The sequence below is a fragment of the Enoplosus armatus genome, chromosome 8 (genome assembly GCF_043641665.1).
Source record: "Enoplosus armatus isolate fEnoArm2 chromosome 8, fEnoArm2.hap1, whole genome shotgun sequence".
NCBI classification, from domain to species: domain Eukaryota; kingdom Metazoa; phylum Chordata; class Actinopteri; order Centrarchiformes; family Enoplosidae; genus Enoplosus; species Enoplosus armatus.
This window is the reverse complement of record NC_092187.1, coordinates 12,657,520-12,674,969: the sequence shown is the minus strand read 5'-3', so window position 1 is coordinate 12,674,969 and position 17,450 is coordinate 12,657,520. Positions and strand designations below refer to the sequence as shown.

The 17,450-nt window shown below is 42.0% G+C and overlaps 1 protein-coding gene across 1 annotated transcript; it reads right to left on the bottom strand.

Annotated features, from left to right (window-relative positions):
• Positions 1 to 3,462: 3,462 nt before the first annotated feature.
• c1ql4a (complement component 1, q subcomponent-like 4) lies at positions 3,463 to 12,718 on the bottom strand. Its single transcript, XM_070910766.1, has 2 exons — positions 12,167 to 12,718; positions 3,463 to 3,642 (listed from the first exon to the last, which is right to left on the bottom strand). The coding sequence occupies exons 1-2, from the start codon at positions 12,710 to 12,712 to the stop codon at positions 3,463 to 3,465; spliced, it is 726 nt and encodes a 241-aa protein (XP_070766867.1). The 5' UTR covers positions 12,713 to 12,718.
• Between the last annotated feature and the right edge of the window lie 4,732 nt (positions 12,719 to 17,450).

The window sequence follows — 17,450 nt, the reverse complement described above, 5'->3', positions numbered from 1 at the left end:
GATTTGTTTGATTTGATAGTTGATATAAGGTGCAAGATTTGTTACTGCCCTGAATTATTAGGTTTTGCACAACGCATGGATGTTTTTCCATCGACACAAGAGGGCAGTGTTGCTGCTAGAATCTTTTATGTTAATAGGGACACATTACTGTCAAAACATATAGTAAATAATACAAGAGGAATATCTTGAACAGCATTTTTTGAGCCAAATGACTTTAATCATGAGTGCAGGCTGTGGTGCTCAAGTCAATATAAACCATTATTGGCTGCCTGAGACTATTTGTGTTCTCCAGTTGGTCACAGTTGTGCAAACACTCAAATTTTAGCCTAATAAAACATTTGATTTTAGATTTTTTGTGTTCATGCTTTAAATTTTCAGAGAAATTATTTGGTGACAAACCACTAGGACATGAGCAGTAGAAGACTGGCGCCTTCCTGACCTTTTCTTCATTTTCTTCACAAGCAGCCACAACTATTTCCCCTCATTAGGCACCACAGCTAGCAGAGTGTGTGTGTGTGAGTGTGGTTCAGGAGGGTGTCATAGTCCACTGCTGAATAGGTTGTCCGCTAATTACTCTCTGTGTGTGTGTGTGTGTGTGTGTGTGTATATATGTGTGTGGTCGATGGAAGTCAAGGCTATTGATTATTTTAATCCTCCTATTTGTGAGTCTGTGATCCTCGTGGCTCTGCATTCGACAGGGGAATCACTAATGGGCCTCAGCGCAGCCTGTCTCAGACCTCTCCCCGTCCAATTAACTTTCAACTGGAATCTGCCAGGAGAGAGAGCCGGGGGCTGGGCCCAGGCATGGCGCGGCTACATCCCTCTTTCTCCACTCAGGAGCAACAGATTCACCAAATCCTTTAAGTCTAGAATGCCATCAGCTTTACTCTAATTAGACACTGCCAATAATCTAAGATTCGTTCCCTTTAACATGGAGCTGATGTCTCTCTGTCCCTGGTTTAGGAACCATTAACATGGTTACGTTGAAAATGATGGTCACTTGAATAAACTGGTGATGTTAACCGTGTAGAAAACAACACTCAGTGTGGACATATTCATCAACTGACAGTAGTTTTGTATCACACATAGTTGTGGATTGTAAACATTGTTAGCTATGATTGTTTTTGATATGAATGATGCCCACAGTTTCAATATACGTAGTATGAGTTATTTCATACCGTGTGTTTAAAAAAAAAAAAAAAAAGTACAGTCAATAGATCATTCATAAACCTAAAGACTGAATTTTTTTTATCCCAGAAATATTTCCTTTAAACAAAGAGCTATTTACTATTAAGCTAACAGTGAGCTAATTAAATATCAAAAACAATCTTGAATTCCAATTCCTTCTTTAATTTGATTTTTTTTAAAAACACCTAACATATTCAGATTATTTGCACGTAGACAAAGAAAGAGACTAATAGATTGGCAACTATTCTGACATTTGATATATTCTTTGGGGTTTGGGCTGCTGGTCGTACAAAACAAGATATTTGAAGAAGTCACCTTGAACTCTGGGAAATTGTGATGAACATGTTTTCTTTTTCAGACATTTTGTAGACCAAACAATCAATTGATTAAGCGATAGATGGATCGATAATGAAAATAGTTGTTAGTGGCAGCCCTAGTTTGAGTAATAAAATTTAGGAGGTGATTAAGTTTGGTATTTTAGGCTGTTTCCCATAGCACAAATCCCCTCAAAGAGGCTGGATAAGCGGGTGTGTGTGAGAGAGAAGGAGCACAGCATGACTTCCATCAAATCACTATAGAATTATCAATAAATACAGAGAAATATACAAATATTATTTAAGGAAGATTTCGACAAATTCCCTGGATGTATTTCTTGCTATCGGTGGGCTTTCCAACAAATGTTCTCATTCAAAACCCTGATAAAGTTAAGCCTCATTGAACACTGAACCAATTTGGTTTGTTTGTACAACTGACCGCCATAATGTTGCATTTAAAATGTATACATTTTGTAGATCCTGGGTGTATTATAAGCTGAGATCAATACAGCGGTATTAATGTTTGTGTCTTAGACAGTGTCTTAAGACATATTGGAAATCCATGCTGTAGCAGGCAATGGCTGTGGTCAGCCACTGTCGCTTCGATCTCAGCTGTAAGTCCACGCAGCCATGTGACTCAACCAATTCTCCGCAGTCAGTCCAAGTGGTCATTCCAAACAGGGTCATACATGTGTTTATGACTGTTGAACGTACATGACCAAAACAACATGCAAGAAGACAGACAAGGTAGGTATAGATATTTTAATAGCAATTGTCTACTCAACCTATTCAACATACCGGATAGCCCATCCCATGATTACTGTGTTTATACTGTACATATGATGATACTTTAACAGGGTCTCTCAAAAATAAAGTAGGTATGGCAGTGTAATTACAGTAACGTGTCTGTAATGTATTGTACAACATTGAATGTAAGTAAAACACAGCAGTTGTTACTTTTCACTGCCTCATTATCTTACAGTATCTGTATATCCACTCATACCTACTGACATACCCACACACACACACGCACACACACACACACAATATTGTCAATAATGCACTTGGCAATTAAAACTTCATCACACACACAAGTGCCATCCATAAAATGTGTCGCCTTGTGATATTAATATGTTTTGTTTTATCTTGCTGTGATATCCTGTGTCATGATGGAAACAGGAAAGAAAGGTCAAACATCTGTGTTTATTCAGATGGCCCTTATTTTAATCAGTACAGGCCCAATGCAGGGTGAATCACAACAGGGATTAAATTTGTTTCATCTTCACTTCGGGGGGAAATATTTTACAATGATGTGTTGCAAAATATACGCAGGCCAATCGATCAGAGGTCAGTGGGATGGAGAGCGGGAATGTATAAGGTAAATACTGTATAGGTAAAGACTGGGATACAGTAGGTGTGCATTTGCCTCAGCTTAGTCATCTTGATTAATGGCACCCTCAACACCATTATTGCATTAAAAAACAATTAGACTGATGGTGTTTGTTATATTCTAGTTCCCACAATGTTAATATGGAACACATTAAAGTATTTTAGATATTTCAGATCCACAGCGTGCAATTGTTACACGCAACTAAACTGTACCTATTTTGAAATTCATATATGCACACAAAGGGCGCCAATAAATGCAGTTGCTCATGAGGATTGGCTCAAAATCAACCAACTCGACTTAATTCCCCATATCTCTGATTTTCACATAAGTGTGGATCTCTGTGTGTGTGTGTGTGTGTGTGTGTGTGTGTGTGTGTGTGTGTGTGTGTGTGTGTGTGTGTGTGTGCGCGTGTGCACGCGTTTGTGTGTGTATATTTTTCTGTGCACATGCATTCGTTGTGCGTGTGCGTGTCTGTGTATGTGCATTAATTTGCAAACGTGCTGGCCTGTATAAGTGTGAATATGTGTATGTGTATGTTGGTGTCCATTCTCAGTGAGTAAGGATTAGATTTCAGTCTGGGTAGATGAGGAAGCCGGAGAAGGTGCTGTACTTGTTTGTGTTCCCTCCATGGACCTTCCCCCCGTCCAGCTGCACGCACACCTCATCGCCCACGTCCAAATGCAGGATCACACTGTTGGAGGCGTAGTCGTAATTCTGATCAGCGTCCTGAGCGATGGCGCTGGCTCTTACCTGTCACCCACAGAGGACATAGGCATTGACAATTAGAACATGGACGAAACTGAACAAACACTTGCAAATGTCACTGCCACTTACTCAACATCTCCAGGAACTCTGCAGCTCTTTAAAACTAAAAACTACCATATCTCATTCTATGCCTTTATCACATTTTTTTTTTCACTCTGGGTCATGATCAATTATTAACAGCAAATGAGACACTATGACAGTATGACATCACCTCCACATTCATGCTGGATAAACAGATGGATGGAGCTGTGACCTGTGACCCCAGAGGTGGACTGAGAACACAGCCACTCTGCCTCTTATTGATCTGCTGTGGCTGGGGCTCAGGGGCAGAGGATGGAGATCTGATTGGGTTGTGGAGATAAGCAGACTCACTGGGGACAACAGGTTGTCTATTGGGAAACTAGCTCAGCCGAGAAACAGCATCACTACCCACACTAGCTATTGACCTGTTGCTTATGATCCTGGGCCAGCTCAATATGCATGATATTGAGTGGCAATGCTGAAGCCAGACAGTTTCACATTTGCGTGCTGCGTGTGAGTTATTGACCCAGCAGCACTGGATCTTTACTTGTTTGTTAACACATTTAATTGGGTTTACTCATTGTAGACATTTAAATACACATGCCTATATTGAGTTACAGTTGTAGAGGAAACATGATTTGTCTATTTATCATTGTACTTTTAATCAGGTAAGCAGCATACCAAGGATATATCCCTTTTTTTAAACTGGCATGTACATGTAAGGGGCTTAAAGTAATGTAAGTAAGTATGTATTGTAGGTATAAATCATGAGGCCCTTCACGTATAGTATGATTGAACAACAATTTTCAAAAAGTGTAATCTAACAGATAGATAGATAGAGAGTACTTTTACTAAGGGAAATTGCAGAAAAGTATAATCATAACCTCCCATAAACCTCTCAAACAGCATGTATCAATAATTCCGGTGAAGCCGCTCCAATCATCAGACATATGTCAGCCATCAGTGGCCTTGCGTCTGGCTCAGTGTCCATCTACGGTGGGAGCACTCAATCTGTGTCAGCAGTCAGACAAGCCACATCTCCATGACAGTTACAGAATATGATCTGCAACTCAACTACCATCATGTCATTCCCATCACTGGGGCCCCTTTCTCCCCAACGAGCATGCATCAATTTGAAAACAGTCAATTGCTGAGCAACAGAGCCTGAATTACTGTAACTAAAAAAAATACGCCCTCTTCCCCCTGCACCAATTCATTTTGCCCTTGTCCGAGCACATTTCCCACCATCTATCAACGCTGGTGTTGCATACAATTTCCTGGACACCAGCTGTAAGTAGATCTCCTGAAATGAGATGCAGGTCATGGATGCTGCATCCAACATACAGCATGTTGGTGACCAGTGAAAAGTCCCTGTCCACTCTAAACCAGACTGATTAAGTGAGGGGAGAAGTTCACAGCTCTACAACCACACAGTAAAACCTACCACAGCTATTGTTACTCTACCCATGGTGAGGAGGAGTGGGGGGGTCTGACCCCCCGAATTAAGACTTGGACTCCACCAAAAGAGGTAAAAACTACAGGTTGGGGGTTCGAAACATTTATACATTCTTCTTACATGTAAGCGTAAATATCACAATATATTTCTCATATTCATGCAAGACGAATTTTGTAATACGATTTCTCTGAAGCACGTGTCTGTGCTGTACTGTGTTCCCTTTACGTCCTGGAGGAAACATTGACCCCCTGATTGTCATTGTATAATTTGCACTCTGACTCCACCACAGCAGTCTTGTTTCATTAGATTTCAGATTCTGTCGTCAGGGGTGTTGTAAATGTCTATATTTCTCACTGCGGAGCTATTCAGATTTTCTAATTTTAACATAGGATAAGTGTTTACTGTAAGCGGCATTATGTAGGAAAAGTTTAAAAAAATAATAGAATTGAAAGAAACACTGGCTCAGCAGGAAAACAAATGGTGAGGAAGTGAAAGTCAGATACAGTAAAACCTTTTCCTCAGTCTGTCTCGATGTGATAAGACTGTCTGGGATGTGGGGTTAGGGTTTGCCTGCACAAACAACCAGAAACCTGTATACGACTAAACCCACATATATAATTCACTTATATAGTCTGAGGTATTGTAACGTATATATTCTATATAGCTTTTTAATGTCACCTCCCTAATTTCTTTCTCTTTTTTTCATTCAAATAGTTCTTTATCTGTTTTCTTACCTCTTTGCCTTTGTATTTGTTACGTGAATTTCCTCCCAGGTTACTGTTTGTTTCATGTAAAAATCATGCACTGAATATGAATATAACCTGTATGAGACACATGTATGGTGTGCATGTAGATATGCTCATTGAAACTCTGGGTCTTAGAAATTGTGTTCATATACTACTGATTTGCTAAATCAACTGCATTTTGTTGATTGAATCTAAAACATCATTAGTTATTTTGCTCCTGTCAGATGGGGAACGTTGGGACAAAATCTTATCAAATGAGGGTCCGTGGTTTAACTTGTGTCAGTTTAAGGGTCCTTGATGTGGAAAAGTTTGAGAACCACTGCTTTAAAGCCCCAACATAAAAACAAACCAGTCTGTTGACACTATACAATGCATTACATCGTCCTGTGGTAAAGAGGTTGGCAAATCTAGCTAACTGGTTAAATGATTTGTTATGCTTTCATGAAAATATGGTGCAGATGGAGACATAAAAATATTCTAATGTAATCTGACACCTTTATATTTTTATGTTATGTTTTTCAGAGCAAAATCAAAATTCATAAGAGAAAAAAATCAATTTCTCTTACAACAGTTCATAGGCGGCAGGCAGGAAATTGCAGAAAAGTATAATCATACACTAGGTTGCATTCCTAAAAAACCTCCCAAACAGCATGTATCAATAATTCTGGTGAAGCAGCTCCAATCATCAGACATATGTCAGCCATCAGTGGCCTTGCGTCTGGCTCAGTGTCCATCTACGGTGGGAGCACTCAATCTGTGTCAGCAGCCAGACAAGCCATGCACACCTCCATGACAGTCACAGAATATGATCTGCAACTCAACTACCATCATGTCATTCCCCTTTCTCCCCAACGAGCATGCATCAATTTGAAAACAGTCAATTGCTGAGCAACAGAGCCTGAATTACTGTAACTAAAAAGATATGCCCTCGTCCCCCTGCACCAATCCATTTTGCCCTCATTATCCACCATCTATCAACCCTGGTGTTGCGTTCAATTTCCTGGACCCTATCTGTAGGTCATGGATGCTGCATCCAACATACAGCATGTTGGTGACCAGTGAAAAGTCCCTGTCCACTCTAAACCAGACTGATTAAGGGAGCAGAGAAGTCGATCTCCTGAGGCTTCACAACACAACAACCACACAGTAAAACCCACCACAGCTATTGTTACTCTGCTACAACAGTCTTGTTTCAGTAGATTTCAGATCCGTTAGTCCTCAGGGGTGTTTTAAATGGTTATATTTCCCACTGCGGAGCTACTCAGCTTTTTTCATTTTAATGTAGGCTAAGTGGCATTATGTAGGAGAAGTTAAACAAAGATAGAATTAAAAGAAACACTGTTTCAGCAGGAACACAAATGGTGAGGAAGTGAAAGTCAGATCCAGTAATACCTTTTCCTCAGTCTGTCTTTATGTACCAACATGTATACGACGAGGTATTGTAATGTATTCTATATAGCTTTTTTCATGTATATTTTTTTTTTGTTTATTTCATTCAATAGTTCTTTATCTGTTTTCTTACCTCTTTGCTTGTCTGTGCAGTTGTAACGTGAATTTCCTGCCAGAGATCAATAAAGTCTTAAATAACCTGAATAACCAGGTTTGTTTCATGTAAACATCATGCACTGAATATTAATCAAACCTGTACGAGACACATATATGGTGTGCATGTAGATATGCTCATTGCAGCCCTGTCTCGAAGAAATTATGTTTACATACTACAGATTTGCTACATCAACTATATTTTGAAATGAGTGAAGTCAAGTAATTGAGTGGTAATCTGGCCTCTAGAGCACCAAAATGGTCAAAAACAATCAATGTTATGTTCTTCAGGGCAAAATCAAACTTCATAAGACAGTTCATAGGTGGCAGGCACTTAGATATAATGTGACTAATTATCAATACATAGAATGTACGAAATGTATATTTAGCATTTAGAAAAATCGAATTAATTTGTTATATGACCCATACCATTTTGGTTTTTTTGGGTACCCTTGTGTTACCCAATTAGCATAATTAAATACTGAACATAATCTACCCTTTTTTGGGCCCCCATAAGACCATCCCTCACATAATGACACCCATCCATTGTCATCTGTAAAGGTTATATTGTTGTGATGCTTGACATGTGTAGTGACAGCCAATATCACATTTGCATCTTTGGCTGCAGCTGACAGTTGTTGTGACTTCCTATCGACACCAGGCATATGTCATCCTGCTCATTATTTTGGCCAAACAGTGTAACGGAGGGAGATGTAGGGAGACCCCCCCCCCGGTCTTCTCGTATTCTCATGACTTAATGCATCAAAGTGCGGTTGAATTCCATACAACAGAATGATATTCATCACTCAGCATATAAATCGTTTTTCCAATATATGATATATGAATTGGTGCTTCAGCTGATGTTCCTGCACATGAAGGAATAATGCAAGCCATCCATTAATGCAGATACCAGACAGAGAGGCATGAGGGCACCGTGGTGGGATTAGAGAAGGAAGCCGACAGAGGAGATGGATACGGCTGGAGGACACAGACTGATCCGTGTGAACCAGGCAGCACACTGTGCTGATCCTGGAGCTGGAAGGGGTTGTGAGCCGTGAGGCAGGGGCCCCCAGGGCTTGCCTGTGGCTGTCTCTGTCTCCGCCTAGCCCTTTCATTATAGGGCCTCCAGTAAACACGCCTGGGAGCAGAGGGGGCCACAGGCAAGGAGGAAGGAGGAGGGATGGGGCGGTGGTGTTGGGGAGCAGCTGCAGTGTCATTTTCTATACAAGTGGAGCCGCAGCACAGAAGACAGACAAGAATGGACAAAAAGAAGGGAGAGAGAGAGAAAAAAAAAAAAAACAAGGGCCAGAGGGTTGAGGAAGGGGGGGCTAGAGTAACAAACTGATCAAGCAAGGCTATTTTGTGAGACCAGGGAGATGTGGGGGTATATGAAGTCTTGTTTTTATCTGTGGTGCTGTGCTCCACTGGTAATAAAACTGACAGGATTCATTCACTGTGATATACTGACCTCTTAGAGCGGAGACAATAGAAAAGTAGCTGTTAAACTTACCTAAGGGACTCCAGCACACGGCAGGAGGATTGTGGACGGGTGGAGGTGGGGGGGGCGATGTTGTGGAAATAGAATATTTATTGAATAGGTTTTCCCTCTCCTCTGGGAGCCCGGGGATTACATGGCGACAAGCGATTGTAGCATTGAACCGTACCTTAGATTGCTATTACCTGCCGTTCAGTATTACAGTGAAGTCTGCTGCACTTAAATGGTCTAAGCTGTGCACAGTGTGAAAGCGTTTTACTTATTTTAATTACTGTGTTTTATCATGTTATTTATTTAGATCTCTTATGGACAAAAAAGACAACATTTGACTTGTCTTCAACAAATTCTTTGCTTTGTATCCAACTCTTTCTTGACCCCGGCTCTGAGGCTAATTATATTTCACCTGTAGCATATCTATGTCTCTGTACTGGGGAAGTTAATAAAGGTACCGGTCATTACGGCGAGTGATGACATTTTAACACCACTGTGTGAAATAACTTGACCTTTAACTGAGCTATTAAAAAAGTCCATGAAAGGTGAAAAACAAGGGAGAGATTAAATGGGAGCAGAGCCAGTATCTGTTTGTCTACATTGCACATTGTATTAAGAATATTTAATATACGTATACAGTGGGAATATAAATGAGTAGGTGCACAGCACACATACCAGTTAATGAGGAGAAAGGGAGAAGTTCTGTAGAGAAGGTACGCATGACGTATTGCCACCCTTCACAGAATAAAGCATGCCAGCATTAGCATAGACTGTCTTAATAACATTTGCTACCAAGCTGGAATAATAAGTAGCATACAACTCATATATCCTTGACAGTGAATTAGGAATAGAGTGATTAAACATGTTTATAATAGCGGTGGCACCAATGAGAAGTGCATTTATAACTGTTTATTTCGAGCAAGGATAAATCAATTATCAATCATTAAGTATCATAAAGATATAATATGGATCCATCATCTTGGCCACCTGTTTCCCAGCTGTGCAAAACATAGGGTGTAACAGTGTTGAGCAAACATCCACATCATAGATTGGAATTGTACTGTAAGTCAATTGCCATCACATTACAAATATGGAAGCAACTGATGTGTGACCCCCTTCAATCACAAATCCCCTGACTCTGAAGCCCTGTCATGCTGCAATGATTTGTGAAAGTTAGATTGAGGTGTGAGCAGGTAGGCTTTACCGAGTGGGGATTTAGAGAAGGTAATAGGTATTGGATCTATAGGAATCCCATGGAAGCCCTGCCACAGTCAGCACATCCTCCTGAGATCCTGGCATCGAATTACACCACACTCATGTCACATGACAGAAATCCAACAGCCAATGCAGTGTGCCTATTTTAACATCTTTAGCAAAGATTATCTGAGACATACGTCAGAAATTCCCAGAGGAAATCTATTGGTATCCAGAATTAATTCATTTACTGCTTTCAAACTGTCTTTATCTGCAACAGCTGCATAAACGCAGTTTGTGAACCAGTTTTCTCTCTTTCCCCGTCCGGCCTTGATCACTTGTCAAGCCGAGACGTGTTGAGTGGGTGTCCATTGGTCATCGCGCCCGCTCTCATCCTGGCCTTCACCACCAGCCTCCCTGATGCCTCGTCTACCAGCCCACTGTCTCCACACTTCCATTAAGTCATCTATCTTCCTCTGCTCCACCCCTGATGTTCACATCAACCCACTTGTCTTGTTTTGCTCCCCCCTTTTACACTGTCTCCAAGTGGACGTCTCAGCACGTCCCTGTCATGTCAGTCTCTTGTGTTTCATTCATTCTCGCTCGAGTCCCAAATTTGTTGGACTGGCTGCGCAACAAACCCAAGCTTACAGATGACCTTATCTGTTAAGGTGCAAATTTGTGGCTATGGCTTTTTTTCTTTTTTAGAAACCGTGGGCAGACCAAATGTCCAATAAAGCCTCTGCACCTACAGCAATGGTAATGCAGGCCGTTTGATTTTACAGTCAGGAATGCAACCTGTCAGACATAGTGCCGATTTAGTAAACCCATGCCACTGACTACCCGTCTGCCTCAGGGCTTCAATAACTCCAAACATGATCAGGCATGCGGCAGCGCTTCATTTACACTCCATTTTGATCCGCCAGCAGCTCTGTTTGGGTAGATCCCTGTTAGGTGAGACCTCTACTTAACAGTAGGGGGCCATATGGCGAGTGTCAGATGGGCCTGGGTGAGGTTAAATGATTGAGTTGAGTGAAAAGATAATTAATGGAGAATCAATGAACAAGCTGGGGAGGGGTTAGACGAGAAAAGTATAGCGGGGTGTTCAGGGATCTAATCTAAGATATATAAATTATTTAGCAGGCTAAGATGACTTGAATGACAATATAGGACATTAGGCAGGCGGCCTTAAACGCATATTCACCTCTGTGGTCTCAAGCATATACAGTACAGTCAAACGATGGTTGATGAATGAATTTCAACCTTATGTGCAACTATGGTGATGAACCATACTGCATGTATGAGCCTGCATTCGCCTGTGTGCGCTTCTTTAAACAGACCTTGGTACACTGCATGTCTAGAGAGGGAGGTCTGAGAAGATCACATTTGCATTTAAAGTCCTTGATGAATGAATGAATGTGAAAAGCAACTTGAAGAATGTTTCCTGAATTTGGAGTTCTCTGATGAAATCCCTGTGATTTATCCCACCTCTCCTCTCCTCTACCCCCCATCAGCCCCTCTGTCTTTAATTAGTGTCTGGGGAATGAGGTAGTGGATGAGTGGACTGTCAATTTTACATTCATTATTTATTTAGCTGAGGTGTAAACTGACGGGTCCACGTACTGACAGACATTTCTCCTGTGCTCTTTTGCACTTCTGTTTAGGCGATAATCAAGCTCTGTGTATGATACTTACTAATTAGACTGTTCCCTTTGGCGGCGGCGGCTGCATTCTGCCACTTGTCATTTAGCCACAGTACATGAGGGAATGCAAATATCTGTAGCTGTGATTTTAGACTGTATAGCATGAATTCCCCTTAATGAGGAGAAAGATTGCTATTTCATTCTTTGGCTGTCATGTTGCCACCTGCTAAGTGGAATGTGCTCTGAATCTGACAAGCTCAATGTTAGAGAGGTGAATGTGAGTCAATGGCAGCACAGGATGGTCAACAGTGAAAAAGAATCTGTTGCATGGCCGTGTGTGTGCATACATACAAACACATACGTACAGACCCTCTATTGTACAAACACTTTCATGCGCGCACACACACACATATTTACTAACCAGTCCGTTCTTCTTCAGGTCTGCCCACATGCTCGTCCCATCACCACCTCTCATTAGAACATGGTAGGTGAAGAAGTAGATGCCAGGCAGAGGACAGGTGAACTTGCCAGTGCTGGGCTCGTAGTAGTTACCGACATTGGTCACCACATCATCAAATTTCAGTATTTCACTCCCCTCGTGCTGCTTGCGTAGCCCTGCGTAGAAGGCGATTTTGGGAGTGTAGAGCGAGGGAGAATAGCCACCAGGACCTGGACCTGGGGGCCCCTGTGGCCCTGGTTTGCCTGGCTCTCCAGGGGCTCCTCGTGCTCCTGGAGGGCCAGGGATCCCTGGAGGCCCACGAAGCCCAGACTTTATCTTCTTCCCAGAGTAATCCTGGGGTGGTGGGGACACAGCTGTCAGCTCCTGGCCAGGCTGAGACGTAGTGTAGGGGTCACATACCATCCTGCAGCTCCCAAGCATTTCATAATGGCTCCCTGCATTTCCGGTATTTCTCCCTTTGGTTGTGTGGACCAGCAAGGGAATGGCCACCAACAGTATTAGAACCATGGCCACACCTACGGCAGCTCCAATGACGCGTTTCCTGCGGCTGAGCTGTGAAGCGGCCAGCGTCAGGAAGTCCTCTTCCCCCTTGGCTGGAATAGTGCCGGCCAGGATGAAGCAGTATGAGAACCAGTATGGTATGAAAAGATGACGAAAGATGTGGAGAGGAGTGCGGAGAAGACAGTGTATCACTGAGAGAGAACGCAAAATGGCAGACAGCCAAGAGGAAAACAACCAGATGAGAGGGTCCTAGAGAAACGATGAAGATGGGACCAGGGACAAGACACACACCGCTTTACACACCACAATGTTTAAGAAAATAAACACAAAAATGTGGATGTCTCAGATTTGTGGTGACACACTACAAAAAACATAATTTATCTAATGAAGTCTGACTCCCCCTGTTGTCCTCTAGTTTATTTTCAGCATTAAACAGGAACCATGACTGGCACTGAATGGGATATCGTGAAAGCGGAGTCTATTAAAAGTGTGCTGAAATGAGGGCTGGTGCTTATTGAGGAGGGCGTGGAGGTATTGTTTGTTTTCTTGGATGATTTACAGTTTTTTCAAGGAAAAATCTTCTTTCGAGCCCCCCCTACAAAGAACCGGGTTTCACTTCACGTGGACGTCTCACTTAATGCCATGACCGTAAGTGACAAAAGTTCACCACAAATCTAACTCAATCATCTTTTGAATCCCCACTTCTGTCTTGTTTCCACTGTCCACATGAAAAAGGTGCCAATGAAACCGGGTGTGATTTTGATAGATTCCTCTTCTGGCTATATCTGCATCTGGAAAGAAAAGCAAAAAGAGCAAAGATACTCAATAACTGATTTGTCCTTATTCACTCCTTATTTCCTATATAATGTAACTGTAATATTACTGCATTCAATCAAAGAGTGTTTAAAATAAAATGATAAAGATAAATATCAAGATATTATTTTCTAAAATAAAGATGGTAATAATATTTTCTAGTAATGGGCAAAATGATTATAAAATGTATAGGTGATACATGTAAATTACATAAAAGATGTGATTCTCTACAAGGCGCCATGAATATGTTTCTTGTTCAATTTAAAAGTATTCACATAAAATAAACAGGAAAAACTCACCCTCTGCTCTTTATAATCCAAAAATCTTTTTTGGAGGATAAAATGATCCGTGCATCAGTTCAGTCCGCCGTCCCACCAAAATGACCGAAGGACTTTGGACCGCTGGAGTGCCAAATGGAGAGCCGGGGAGCCGACGGGCGCGCAGGAGATGCCAGGAAAGTGGCGAGAGTTTCTTAATCAGCGCTTAAGCCCCTCTTTTCTTTCCAGGTAGAAAAAATGGAGTGTAAATGCCGCCAACTTCGAGAGGAGAAAATACCTGCTCAAACACTTTCTGACGCGATTCCAAAAGAGGGACGCTCCTCAGAGTGGCTGTCCACTGTATCGCTTATCGCAGTGTTTGGTCCATGGGCAGTCCTAGACGACACCTGTTAGATCTCTCTCTCTCTGTCTCTCTCTCTCTGTCTCTGTCTCTCTCTCTCTCTCTCTCTCTCTTACTCCTTTACATCAAGCAGCACTGTTATTTTGCTCTTCTGTGTCTAATAAAAAACTGTAGTGATTTACAAATTTAGGGATATAGAAATTCATTGGCAACCTATAGAACCTATACATCCATTCTTGTTTTTATTCCATTTCAATATATATTTATATATATATATATATATATACCAAAATCAAATGGTAAATGTATTTCACAGCAAACCGATGCAGTCCACACATGTAGGCTAGACTGCACTGATGCCTCCCATCTGTGTCTTGTTAGCCTGACATTCACCTGTTGTTAGAGTCAAACTCTTTGCAAGCATAATGTTTGATAAAGTGTTGCGAAACGAAAGGCAGATGTTTTCATCTTCTGTGCGCCAGGGAAAGGGAGGACAGAGGAGGGTGACTAAGTAAAAGCTGCCTCAGCGTGATGTGTGAGGAATTGAGAGGAGACACTAAATGTTCCCCAGACCATCGTCTGTGTGTGTGACTCGCATCCCACAGCTATAAAGCCTCATTAGTGAGACACCCTGCCCCACACATTGTGCTGCTCTTTTTCCTTTACCTAAAACCTTGCACACAAACATGTACAATGCCTGCACTCTTGTCTACACACACACACGTAAACACACACGCACACACATAGACAATTGCAGGTATACAAAGACAAAGAGTTTTCGTGACATTAGTAATGAAAGGCCATGATTTGTATTCAACATTTTCTCGCTGTTGCAATGGCAGTAGGGAAATAATGTGATGCCATGAGGGTTAAAATACACTTCCTACAATTTTAAGTTACCGCCAAGTCACATTCACTGGTGATCACCTTCCATTTCAGAAACATCTTCAGCTCATATCATCACTTCTTTGGAGTCTTGTGTCACCTGTCTGACAGGGACAATCGCAGATCTGCGCGTTTAAAGTTTCATGGCCGAAGCCGTGGCAGCGAGGGGAATAGGTCTACATACAGTATTGATGACTCCCTTTTCATCAACCACCACCTCCTCGACCTCTCTCTCCTCAGATATGATGACCACTGTCTGGCAATGTAGGGATCATCCGGCCTGATCCCACCAGACATGGAGACGTGGGTAATCACCAGAGTTTTGAGGCGGTTTTCCAGGGATGGGTTGGATTTAGCGGGAAATTGAGGTGGAGGGCGTGGAGCAATGATGTGATATTTCCATTGGGAAATGTTGGTATAGCTGAGCAGCGCAGGGACAAGTTAAATGCTGTGTCAGTCCCAGTTTGCGGGTCAGTCAGTCTGGCTCAGAGGTCCTATAAGCAGCATGGGGCAGATAATCATTGCCAACAGTCAGAGGCAATATGCTCCGGATTGGATTTTTAAAGCCTGTTAAAATATTACTGAGGTGATTAATATTGAAATATGCGCATGTCTTTCAGCTGTCTGTCTCACTCTCTCTCCCTATTCTCTTCTTGATTTGTTCCCCTTAGTGTTCACACTCACCTAAGATTTCAACATTATGCATGTTGATGAAATGTGGTTTTTTTTATTACTCAATGCAATTGCTTTATCATGTCACTTCGCTCTGACTTCACTGTGACGCACACAGTCTCCACTGTCACCAATGGAAAAGAGTGCCATAGGAGAATCAGTACTGGGCTGTTTGAGTTATTAGTTTGTTTAATAATTAATTTCACATATTATGATACACCAAGAATAAATCTCTGTCTTTTGTGCACACGCCTGCATAATTCGAGCTCTAGCTTTTCTCTCTTCTGTTCTGTGTAAACAAGTAGGAGAGGAGCAGGAACTTATTTACAGCTACATTACTCATGTTATATTTCTCCTCTGCTATGGCTGGTTTGTCTGCGTAGTTTCTTGAAGACATACTAATTCTTCAGCTCAACATTTCAATAACTCAATACCTAAAAAAAGAATTTAATGAAATGCATGGCACAAAACAAACCAAATGTTTCTTGCAAGCAGAGTAAAATCTCAGCTATCTCAGTCATATATGATATATGTCACATGTTATATACAGGTATATATAACATATCGTGTTTTGTTTTGAGATAGTGGCCCCATCTCACAATGCACACCAGCCCAGGAAGTGTGACCAACACATACTGAGCATCAGCTCTGAGGGATGATGACATATCGTCCCCAAGAGGCAGGTAGCTGCCGGAGGGCCGTCACTCCCGGGAGACCACTGCTCACGTCTTCCACAGTTAACACTGACAGGAATCCAGCTATCAAGCTCCCATTCTTTGCCATGTAGATTACTCTCTTGTAAATCAATTTAGAGGTCATTAGGGATGTAAAGAGGTGATTTGGGAGCAAGTGAAAAGGGGGAATCTATGAGAAGTGTACAGCTGAGGAAAAAGATGCTGGAAAAAGACATCCACACTGCTACATTTACAGTCATGTCTGCAACCCTTGAAAATAAGGCTGCTGCTGGATATATCAGGTAGTAAAAAGGAAAAGAAAAAGAGGTCTTGCATCACAGAAAAATATGTCACATTTCTAGCAAGAGAATTCAAAGATGAATATGAAGTTTGTTTATTCAGGCCCACTAGTCCGTGCATCACGTTGTTCTTGCACTCTGACATGAAATACATTATGTTCTCCCTGACTTACCTGAGCATGTGTGTTTACTGTACAGTAAGTGTAGATTTGTAAGCAGAGTGCACAGGTGTGGATGTGTCTACATCCTGGCGCTGTGCTGTTTCATTAGGCTCTGATTATGGGGCCTGATGCAGAGTGACAGTGTGCAGATTGAGTTGCACAGCCACTCTAATTCTCTCTATTAATAACAACCCTCCACACTGCTGTCCTAAACCACATTTATTAATCACAATTTGTCATCTGTCCGATGCTCCACCCTCTCCTTCTCCCTCTCTCTCTCAGCCTCCCTCTCTTTAGCAGTGTTCTTCTCAACCTCCTCCTCCTCATCCTCCTCCTCCCTCCCAGCAGGGCCAGTTATCCTCTGCACCTCCCCACCCCCACCTCCCCCCACCCCTCACCCCAGCTCCGTTCGCCTTCAGCTCAGAGACATGGTCCAGCATACAGAGGGATGTTCTCGCTCTCCTCCCTCACACACACACACACACACACACACACACACACACACACACACACACACTCTCTCTCTCTCTCTCTCTCCTGCTCGCTCACTTTAACTGCACTCTGGAGGGAGTCTGATTAATCAAAAGCTCTCCAGCTTTAATTGGCCAAATAACAGTTAACA